Raw genomic sequence first — 11,639 nt, forward strand, 5'->3', positions numbered from 1 at the left:
TAAGGTCTCCCCGGAGCCTTCTCTTCTCCAGGCTGAACAATCCCAGCTCCCTCAGCCTGTCTTCATAGGAGAGGTGCTCCATCCCTCTGATCATCTTCGTGGCCCTCCGCTGGACCTGTTCCAGCTGGTCCATGTCCTTCCTGTGCTGAGGACTCCAAAGCTGGACACAGAGCTCCAGGTGGGGTCTCACGAGTGCAGAGTAGAGGGGCAGAATCACCTCCCGAGACCTGCTGGCCACACTTCTCCTGATGCAGCCCAGGACACGGTTGGCTCTCTGGGCTGCCAGCGCGCTGCCGGCTCATGTTGAGCTTCTCGTCCATAAGCACTCCCAAGTCCTTCTCCTCAGGGCTGCTCTCCAGCCAATCTCCACCCAACCTGGATTTGTGCCTGGGGTTGCCACGTCCCAGGTGCAGGACCCTGCACTTGGCTTGGTTGAACCTCATGCCATTTGCACGAGCCCACCTCTCCAGCCTGTCCAGGTCCCTCTGGATGGCATCCCTTCCCTCCAGCGTGTCAACTGCGCCACCGAGCTTGGTGTCATCAGCAAACTTGCTGAGGGTGCCCTCCATCCCACTGTCCATGTCTCCAACAAAGATGTTAAATAGTACTGGTCCCTGAGGATGGTCCTGCCTGGGGGGGTCAGAGATTGGGTTGAGTCGGGTGAGTGTCAGCCAGGGGGGACCTGGCGAGGGGTCACCCCCCCATTGGCAGTGGGGGCTCTGGTCTCACCTGCGCTGAAGTCCCACGGCTGGTCCTTGCATCGCTTCCCTGCCAAAGAGACCAACAACGTCTGGAGGGGCCCTGCAGGCTCCTTGCCACGGCCCGGCTGGCCATGCTGTGCTGTGCCACAACGTGCCATGTTGTTCCATGCTGTGCCATGCTGTTCCCCCCCCATGCCACACTGTCCTGTGCCAACAAGGGCCACCATTGCAAACCCCATGAGGAGCAGTTGGGAGACGTGCAAGGATGTGTGCCTGAAGGCAAGCCTCCCCATCCCTCTCCCCACGATTGAGGTCCCCCTCTCCTGGCAGAGCTGGTGGGACAGGGCCACCCCAGCTTCCATCCTCTGCACTCAGCGTCAGGGAGGGACCCTCCCAGTGGATGGAGGGATGGTTCCAAGGATGGAGAGACCATCCCGGGAATGGAGGGACAAACCGAGGGGATGCAGGGACCATCTGGGGGGGATAAGGGACCATCCCAGAGGATGGAGAGACCGTCCTGGGGAATGGAGAGACTCTTCCAGGGGATGGAGGGATTGACCCAGGGGGTTGGAGGGACCATTCAAGTTGTGGAGGGGACAATCCAGGGGATGGAGGGACCATCCATGGGGGTAGAGAGTCCATCTTGAGGAGGGAAGGACCTTCCTAGGGGAAGGAGGGACTGTTCCAGGGGATGGAGGGACAGTCCTGAGGAATGGAGGGACCGTCATGGGGTTGTCACCTTTCACCCATTCGCAGTTGTAGTTGCTCAGTGTGCCCTTGGACTGGAGACGGATGTAGGTACTCTTCCCAACGTTGGTACACTGAGAAGAAGGTGCCTTGGCCGAACTGAACAGCAATCTCCTTAATAAGGGAGGCAGAGACAAATTGGCTGAAGTGGACAATGTCTTGGCCCTGGGCCATGAAGATGCTCCGATGGCTGGAGCCCCTCTGCTGTGAGGATGGGGAAGGTTGTGACATGGGTCACATGAAGGTGTTGACAGCGCTGGCAGAGGGGGCATCTGTCCCTCCCCACTCCCCAGGCACTGCTTGGAGGACTCACAGTGGGGGTGTGTGGGGGGCAGCACCCTGGTCCCTGCACGGCTGCAGCCCCCTCATGTTCCCCCACGGTTTCTGGGGCTCCTTGGACAAACCCTGGTTACCCACCTGCCGGGAGGAAGGAGCCCAAATCCCTGGAACCTGCTGTGAATTGCCCGGGAGCCGTGTGTGACGCCCGCAGTGGGGTTTGCAGAGCTCTCCTGGGCTGGACAAACCCTCCCGCTGCTCCAAGCCCCGACGTTTCACCCCCAGACGCGTCCCGCAGGGTTCTCTGCTGCCGCTTCTCGCCCGGGGATGGAGGAGCTTCCCTGCAGCCGCTGCCCCGTCTGGGTCTCACCCTGCCCCGGGGGGAGACGGGCACCCTCGGGGAAGGGGTTATATCTCAGCAGTGGCTGATCACAGAATCACAGAATCTTCTAGGTTGGAAGGGACCTTAAAGATCATCTTGTCCAACCGTCAACCCAACTGACAAAAATAGACACCCACACAACAAACAAGGAGCATCATCACTAAACCAGACCTCCCAGCACTTCATCAACCCCTCTTTTGAACACCTCCAGGGATGGTGCCTCAACCACCTCCCTGGGCAGCCCATTCCAATGGCTGAGAACCCTTTCAGTGAAAAATTTTTTCCTAATATCCAGCCTGAACCTCCCCTGGGGCAACTTGAGGCCATTTCCTCTTGTCCTGTCACCTGTGACTTGGGAGAAGAGACCGACCCCCACCTCTCTACACCCTCCTTTCAGGGAGTTGGAGAGAGCAAGAAGGTCTCCCCTCAGCCTCCTCTTCTCCAGGCTGATGAGATGCTCACAGCCCTCATGGTCCAGCCCACCTTCCCAGGAGCCCCTTCTTCTGTTCCTGGAAGGCTCTGGCATTTCTCGGAAAGGGCTGGGGTGGTGCAAAGGGGACAGTTCACTGCGAGTGACTTTGTTTAACCTCCTGTTAACCTTTGGTTTCTGCCAATTGTGTGTCTCCCCCGACCTCCTCTTCTTCCTCCTCCACCCCAGGCAGGGGCAAGAAACAGGAGGAGTTGGAAGCTACTGTGCTGCTGGAAAGATATGATATAGTGGCCATCACTGAAACCTGGTGGGATGAATCCCATGACTGGAGTGTGGCTATTGAGGGCTATAGGTTGTTCAGAAGAGACAGGCAAGGAAGGAGGGATGGAGGTGTTGCCCTTTATGTCAAGGAATGGACAGAGAGTGAGGAGATGCCCCTAAATTCTTCCCTGGTGTCAGATGAGAGAGTTGAGAGTCTGTGGGTGAGAATTAAGGGGCAGGCCAATATGAGGGACACTATTGTGGGTGTTTATTACAGACCACCTGACCAGGATAGAGAAGTTGATGACGTCTTCTACAACCAGCTCCAAGTAGCCTCACAATTGCAGGCCTTGGTTCTTGTGGGGGACTTCAATCACCCAGATATCTGCCGGAAAGGGCTACACAGCCAGGAATATACAATCCAAGAGGTTCCTCCAAAGTATTGATGATAACTTCTTAACCCAGCTGGTGGAAGAGCCTACAAGGGGAGAGGCATTACTGGACCTATTACTGATGAACAAAGAGGGACTGGTGGATGACATCAAGGTTGAGGGCAACCTAGGCTGCAGTGACCATGGGAAGATAGAGTTCAGGATTGTGGGTAACATACAAAAAACAATAAGCAAGACTGAAACCTTGGATTTCAGGAGGGCTAACTTTGTCCCTTTCAGGAAACTGCTAGGTGAAATTCCATGGGTCAGGGCTCTGGAAGGCAAGGGGGCTCAAGAAAGCTGGGAAATATTCAAGCATTGCCTTCTCCAAGCTCAGGAACAGTGCATTCCCAAGAGCAAAAAATCGAGCAAGGGAAGCAGAAGACCTGGGTGGTTGAGCAGGGACCTTCTGAAAAAACTAAAGTGGAAGAAGGAGGTTTACACCAAGTGGAAGAAGGGACTGACCACTTGGAAGGCTTACAGAGATGCTGTTAGACTCTGTAGGGAAGAAACAAGGAAAGCCAAGGTCTCCTTGGAGTTCAAACTGGCAAGAGATGTCAAAGTTAGCAAGAAGGGGTTCTTCAATTACATTGGAGGCAAAAAGAAAACTAAAGAAAATGTGGGCCCGCTAATGAATGAGTCGGGTGCCTTGGTAACAGAGGATGCTGGGAAGGCTGAGTTGCTGAATGCCTTCTTTGCCTCAGTCTTTACTGCTCAGGCCAACCCCCAGGAGCCATGGACTTTGAATGAATCAGAGAAAGTTCGGACTAAGGAAGATCTTTCCTTGGTGGAGGAGGACCAAGTTAGAGATCGGTTAAGAAGGCTGGACATCCACAAGTCCATGGGTCCAGATGGGATACACTCGAGAGTGCTGAGGGAGCTGGCAGAAGTCATTGCAAGACCACTCTCCATCATCTTTGAGAGGTCCTGGAGAACAGGCAAGGTGCCCAAGGACTGGAGAAAGGCCAATGTCATCCCAGTCTTCAAAAAGGGCAAGAAGGAGGACCCAGGAAATTACAGACTGGTCAGTCTCACCTCCATCCCTGGAAAGGTGATGGAACACCTCATCCTGGGTGTCATCTCAGAGCATATGGAGGGAAAGAAAGCTATCAGAAGTAGTCAACATGGATTTATCAAGGGGAGGTCATGTCAGACTAACCTGATAGCTTTCTATGATGTCATGACTGGTTGGATAGATGAGAGGAGGGCGGTGGATATTGTCTACCTTGACTTCAGCGAGGCTTTTGACACCGTCTCCCACAGCATCCTCATAGGCAAGCTTAGGAAGTGTGAGTTAGATGAATGTTAGGTGAATTGAAAACTGGCTAACAGACAGAACCCAGAGGGTTGTGATTAGGGGCACAGAGTCCAGCTGGAAGTCTGTAACAAGTGGGGTTCCCCAGGGGTCAGTGCTGGGTCCGATCCTCTTCAATATATTCATCAATGACCTGGATGAAGGGATGGAAAGTACTCTCAGCAAGTTTGCTGACAACACAAAACTAGGAGGGGTGGCTGACACAGCAGAAGGCTCTGCTGCCATCCAGCGAGACCTGGACAGACTGGAGAGCTGGGCCAAGAGAAACGTAATGAAATTTAACAAGGGCAAGTGTAGGGTGCTGCACCTGGGGAGAAATAACCCCATGGATCAGTACAGGTTGGGGACTGACCTGCTGGAGAGCAGCTCTGAGGAGAAAGACCTGGGAATTCTTATGGACAACAGGATGACCATGAGCCAGCAATGTGCCCTTGGGGCCAAGAAGGCCAATGGCATCCTGGGGTGCATCAAGAAGACCGTGGCCAGCAGGTCAAGGGAGGTCATCCTGCCCATCTGCTCTGCTCTGGTGAGGCCCCATCTGGAATACTGCGTCCAGGTCTGGGTCCCTCAGTTCCAGAAGGACAGGGAACCTCTGGAGAGGGGACAGCAGAGGCTACAAAGACGATGAGGGGCCTGGAGCATCTCTCTGCTGAGGAAAGGCTGAGGGACATTGGTCTTTTTAGTCTGGAGAAGAGAAGGCTGAAGGGGGATCCGATCAATGCTTATAAATACTTAAAGGGAAGGAGTCAGGAGGACGGGGCTGGTCTTTTCTCAATGGTGCCCAGTGACAGGACAAGAGGAAATGGGCACAAACTGGAGTATAAGAAGTTCCACCTAAACATGAGGAGGAGCTTCTTTCCTCTGAGAGTGGTGGAGCAGTGGAAGAGGCTGCCCAGAGAGGTGGTGGAGTCCCCTTCTCTGGAGACATTCAAAAACCGCCTGGACAAGATCCTGTGCAACCTGCTCTAGGTAGACCCACTCTGGTGGGGGGGTTGGACCTGATGATCTCCAGAGGGCCCTTCCAACCCCATATGATGCTATGATTCTATGATGCCCACCTGAAGCCTAGCTCCCCTGTTCCCCTCCCCACAATTGAGGTCCCCCTCTCCAAGCAGAGCTGGTGGGAAGGGGCCACTCCCTGCCCCCTGTTCCCTGCACCTGATGGCAGGGAGGGACCATCTGAGTAGATGGAGGGACCATCCCAGGGATGGAGGGACCCTCCAAAGGGTAGTGGTCATCTTCGGGGATGGGGGGACGATCTCAGGGGATGGAAAGACCATCCTGGGTGATGAAGAGACTGTCCCGTGGATGGAGAGACCTTCCCAAGGGACGGAGGGACCATTCCGAGGATGGAGGAAACATGCCAGGGGATGAAGGGACCATCTCTGGGGTTGGAGAGACCATCCCAGAGGATGAAGGGAATATCCCACAGGATGGAGGGAACATCCCAAGGGATGGAAGGACCATCCCGGGGGATGGTGGGGCCATCCCAGTGGATTGAGGGTCTATCCAGGGGATGGAGGGAGCGTCACGGGTGATGTCACCTTTTACCCATTCGCAGTAGTAGGTCCTGAATGTGTCTCAAGAGTGGAACTGGATGCAGGCTCTGTCCCCATGTCTGGTGATGTTGGTGACCTAGAAATCCTTGTAGGGCAGGATGGGGGCCTCATCCTTGTTGGGATAGAAGGAGAAGTCTCTGATGGTGATGCCGTAGCAGGTGTACACTCACCAAAGTCTAGGGTGCTCTTGTTCTGGAGGGAGGTGGAGGTGAATTGGCTGAAGCGGATAAGATCTTGGTGTTGGGCAGTGAAGCGGAGGCCCCAGACACCCCAGCAGACCTGGTGGCCGCGGCTGGGCTGAGCGTTCCACAGGGTGCTCAGGGCAGAAGGAAATGCAGCACCTTGAAGTGAAACTTGTCCAGGTATTCCCTGCGGGAGCATCTGGCCTCACGCACGGCCCCATTGAACTCATGGTACAGGGTTCCATGCAGGGTCTATGCCAGGACGGACACCAAATGCTCCCTCTGCAGCACCGGCATCTGGGGGACATGAACCCCTCCCAGTTCCACCATTCAGCATCAGCATGGTTCCAGTAGAAAGTGTTGTTGGTGAACTCAATGCGATTGAGCTCCCCCAGCTCCTCTCCATCCCCATCTCCATACAACCCTTGTACTGGTCATCAAAGGTGGTGGGAGCCATGTCCAGCCTCATCTCCTTGGTGGGCTCCAGCTCTTGCCTGTGCAGGGCGTTGCCGGTGGCCAGGGCCCCAGCCAGCAGCACCAATCCCAGCACCAGGTGCTCCATGCAAATGGACCTGTGGAAAAGGGCCATTGGAGGCCATGGAGATGCTGGGAGGGCTGGAGGCCCTCTGCTGTGAGGACAGGCTGAGAGAGTTGCAGGGGTTCAGTCTGGAGAAGAGAGGCTATTAAGATCGTGACTAGTGCACTCTTTTATGATATCTAGCGCGCTTGTGGTTTGTGGTGTTACTTTGGGGGATGACTTGTGGTTTGTAATACTGTATTCCGTGAATTACTTTTAAATTGTGATAGTGCATTGGCCATTGTACCCATAGAATCTTCAACAGTGATGTATTGGACCTGTGAGTGAGCTCCAAAGACATTGTTCATTGGGACCTCTCAGGGAAGCCCTTTTCCCTTTCCATCACAGTTTGTAAGCATTGGGTTGATGGTTGGACTTGATGACCTGAGAGGTCCCTTCCAACCTCCACCCTTCAATGATTTCATGGATTTTAGATATTGATTTTTAGATATATAATCATTTTAGATATGTACATTTAAGATACATACCAGAAGCTGAGGGGATGACCATGACCTTTGTATCCCACCCTAATTCCGTGTGCAGTGAATGGCAGAGCATTCCCCAGTGACCCATATTTTACACCCCTGCATTTCCTGTTCAGCCCTCAATAAAACAGAATCCTAGAATCATAGAGCGGTTCAGGTGGGAAAGGACCTATAAGATAATCAAATTCATACTCCCTGCCCTGGGCAGGGACACCTCCCACCAGAGCAGGTTGCTCCAAGCCCTCTCCAACCTGCCCTTGAACCCCTCCAGGGATGGGGCAGCCACAGCTTCTCTGGGCAACTGGACCAGGCTCTCCTCACCCTCACAGCAAAGTTCTTTCTAGTATCTAATCTAAATCTCTGCTCTTTCAATTTAAAACCATTACCCCTTGTCCTATTGCTACACTTCCTGACAAAGAGTCCCTCCCCAGCTCTCTTGTAGGCTCCCTTGTAGGTACTGGAAGGCTGCTCAAAGTTCCCCCCAGAGCCTTCTCTTCTCCAGGCTGAAAAACCCCAGCTCTCTCAGCCTGTCCTCACAGGAGAGGTGCTCCTGCCCTCTGATTATTTTAGTGGCCACCTGCTGGACCCTTTCCAACAGGTCCATGTCCTTCCTGTGCTGAGGATTCCAAAGCGGGATGGACGCAGTACTCCAGGTGGGGATAGGGAAGTGATGGTGCTCTACTGTGTTCAGTTCTGGGCTCCTCACTACAAGATGGGCATTGAGCTGCTGGAGTGTGTCCAGAGGAGAGCCACCAAGCTGGTGAGGGGTCTAGAGAACAAGTCCTATGAGGAGAGGCTGAGGGAACTGGGCATGTTTAGTTTGGAGAAGAGGAGGCTGAGGGGAGACCTCATTGCCCTCTACAACTACCTGAAAGGAGGTCGTAGAGAGGTGGGGGTTGCCCTCTTCTCCCAAGGGAATAATGACTGGACCAGAGGAAATGGTGTGAAGTTGAGGCAGGGGAGGTTTAGATTAGATCTTAGGAAGAATTATTTTCCTGAGAGGGTGGTCAGGCCCTGGAACAGCCTGCCCAGGGAGGTGGTGGAGTCACCATCCCCGGAGGTATTTAAGAAACTTGTAGACGTGGCACTTCAGGGCCTGCTCTAGTGCCTGAGATTGTTGGGTTGAATGGTTTGGTTTTGTGTTTGGGATTTTTTTCCTTTGTGTGTGTGTTTGTGTGTGTATGCTTGGACTCAATGATCTCAAAGGTCCCTTCTAACCATGAAGATTCTGTGATTCTGTGTGATTCTGTCTCACGAGAGCAGAGGGGTAGAATCACCTCCCGTGACCTGCTGGCCATGCTGCTGAGGATGCAGCCCAGCATTAAATAACAGCTTGATCAACTCTGGCTGAATGATCTCTGGCTCTTGAGGTTCAAGAAGGCCAAGGGCCGGGTCCTGCCCTTGGGTCACACCAACCCCATGGATGCTCCAGGCTCAGGGAAGGGTGGCTGGATCTACCCCATAGAAAAGGACTTGGGGATGTTGGTCAACAGGGGCTGAATATGAGCCAGCAGTGTGCCCAAGTTGGCCAAGAAGGCCACCAGCATAGAATCATAGAACTGTTGAGGTTGAGAGGGACCTTTCAGATCATCAAGTCCAACCATCAACTCAACACTGACAAAAACCACCACTAAAACATATCACTGAGCACTACCCTCCAGCAGGTTGATGGTTTCTCCAGGAGGATGCGGTGGGAAACCGTATCAAAGGCCTTATGAAAGTCCAGGCTAACAACATCCACAGCCTTTCCACATCCACCAGGCAGGTCACTTTGTCATAGAATCGCAGAATCACAGAATCACAGAATCACAGAATCTTAGTGGTTGGAAGGGACCTCCAAGATCATCGAGTCCAATCACAAAAAAAAAACCAAAAAAACAACACCACCAAAACAAAAGAAAAAACAACACCCACAACCACCACAAAAACAACAAACCCAAAACCACCACCCACCAACTAAACCCCACACCCACAACCCCACACACTACACCCCACCACAAACCAATAATCTTGGGCACTAGAGCATGCCCTGAAGAGCCACGTCTACACGTTTCTTAAATCCCTCCAGGGATGGTGACTCCACCACCTCCCTGGGCAGGCTGTGCCAGGGCCTGACCACTCTTTCAGTAAAGTAATTCTTCCTAATATCTAATCTGAATCTCCCCTGCCGCAGCTTCATACCATTACCTCTGGTCCTGTCATTATTCCTTTGGGAGACGAGGCCAACCCCCACCTCTCTACACCCTCCTTTCAGGTAGTTGTAGAGGGCAATGAGGTCTCCCCTCAGCCTCCTCTTCTCCAAGCTAAACACGTTTGTCAAGCAGGACCTGCCTTTCACGAACCCCTCCTGACTGGGCCTGGTTGTCCTTCATGTGCCGCATGTTGGCATTCAGGGTGATCTGTTCCATGGCCTACGCAGGCATCAAGGTCAGACTGACAAACCTGGAGTTCCCTGGACCCTCCTTCCCACCCCTCTTGTAGATGGGCATCACATTGGCTAGACACTAGTCAACTGAGACCTCCCTGGTTAGACATGACTGCTGGTAAATAATGGAAAATCCTTCTCCTTCCTTCTCCTTCTCCTTCTCCTTCTCCTTCTCCTTCTCCTTCTCCTTCTCCTTCTCCTTCTCCTTCTCCTTCTCCTTCTCCTTCTCCTTCTCCTTCTCCTCTTCTCCTTCCCTTTCTCCCCTTCTTCTCCTCTTTCTCCACACCTTCTGCCAGTTCTCATTTCCAGAGAGATATCCCAGCCTTTCCTGAGCCCCTCCCATTGGCCGGGACTCGCCAGGGAAGGGCATGGGGGGCCGATGGGGTTCCCCTAAGGGGGTGTCTGATTGCCCTCTTCATGTGGTTTGTTGGCCTATTACATGACAAATTGGCCTATTACAGGTGACAGATACTATCCCCCCACTTCTCGCTCCCAGGAGAAGAGGAGAAATACAGAGATTTACCAGTGTAGAAGGAACAAAACTACTTTAAGGAAATATTAATATTAAAATTAAAAGGAAGCAATGACATAGGAACAATATGGACAACACCATCTCATGCTCCTAGGATGCTGTCACCAGGAGGCCCTGGGAAAGTCCCAGACTGGACTCAGCCATGGATGGGAACTGGTTTCCGGCTCTGGAGTCAGACGATGGTGTGGGGTGGTGTGAGGGGCTGTGGCAAAGGGTGGGGATCTTCCCCTGTCTCACGCAGCTCTGGGAGGTCCTGCAGAGCCAGTGGAAGAAGGTGCAGCATGGGATGAGGTTGGGGAGAGCCCGGTTGGAGGAGCGGAGTGGTGAGTGGCCCCACCAGCCAGCACCCGGCCAACGGCCGGCACCCCATGGCAGCCCTGAGCTCACTCCATCCTCTCCATCCACAGCTTCTCCACCAGGGGATGGAGGAGGAGAGAACTCCAGGTAACCTCCAGGGATGGATGCAGTGAGTGTGGGGGATCCCCCAGCTCCTGCCCCAGACCCTCACCATGTCCTTGCCCCTGACTGCACTGGGCAGCCCTGATGAGGAGGGGGTCCCACCAGGATCTGGTGGTGAAGTGGGGTCTCTTCTCTCTTCTCCTCTGCAGGGACAGTGTGGAGGTGTCAAGCAGGGAGGGCCCATCCCCGGGGGCCCCACAGGCCTCCCTGGACTCCGTGTCCTCCCCCGGCAGCCCCCCAGCCGTGGCCACAGGCAAGGGGGACCTGATGCTGGAGCTCCTCCACGCTCTCCAGGCCCAACAGGAGGTGATGAAGAAGTGCTGTGAGATGCTGCAAGCAGAGCTGGCCCAGCAGCAAGGGACAACAGGGACCCGTGATGGGACACCCCCCAGGGAGCCCTCCCATCCCCTGGGCAGGATGGAGACACGGGAGCAGCCGGGGGCCAGAATGAAGCCCCCACACCTTGGAGCAGAGGACATGGACAAGGCTGAAGATGGGGACCTGGGGAGGAGCAGTGGTGTAGGGCCTGGCAGGAGCCCCATGGAGCTGGAGAGCAGGGACAAGGAGATGCTGGGCCGGCCCCGGGACCTGCCCGCGGCCAAATGGGGCAGCCCAGGGTTTATTAAAGCGCATCAAGGCTGCCCAGTGTCACCCGTGTCCTGGGGACGGGGCTGCCCGTGGGTGTGAGGAGCAGCCGTGGGGTGAGTAGAGCTGGGGGGAGAGATGAAATCCAAGGAGGGCAAGAGCAGGGGGGTCCTGCCCCGGGGGAGGAATAACCCCATGGACCAGGAGAGGTTGGGGGGACCAGCTGGAGAGCAGCTCTGAGGAGAAAGACCTGGGAGTCCTGGTGGGCAACAAGGTGACCATGAACCACCTG

The 11,639-nt window shown here is 54.5% G+C and overlaps 1 protein-coding gene across 1 annotated transcript; it reads left to right on the forward strand.

Annotated features, from left to right (window-relative positions):
• The first annotated feature begins 10,445 nt into the window (after positions 1-10,445).
• On the forward strand, positions 10,446-11,449 carry LOC106899816. The gene is made up of 2 exons (XM_014961738.1): positions 10,446-10,747; positions 10,912-11,449. Exons 1-2 carry the CDS (start codon positions 10,446-10,448, stop codon positions 11,447-11,449), a joined length of 840 nt encoding a protein of 279 aa, XP_014817224.1.
• The last annotated feature ends 190 nt before the right edge of the window (positions 11,450-11,639 follow it).

This window comes from Calidris pugnax, unplaced genomic scaffold (assembly GCF_001431845.1).
Source record: "Calidris pugnax isolate Ruff unplaced genomic scaffold, ASM143184v1 scaffold844, whole genome shotgun sequence".
NCBI classification, from domain to species: Eukaryota; Metazoa; Chordata; class Aves; order Charadriiformes; family Scolopacidae; genus Calidris; species Calidris pugnax.

Bases quoted from the DNA above. Each gene is read 5' to 3' on its own strand.
- LOC106899816 (XM_014961738.1), top strand. From the start codon at position 10,446: ATGGATGGGAACTGGTTTCCGGCTCTGGAGTCAGACGATGGTGTGGGG. The intron at 10,748-10,911 runs GTAACCTCCAGG...TCTCCTCTGCAG, and splicing joins GGAGGAGGAGAGAACTCCAG to GGACAGTGTGGAGGTGTCAA.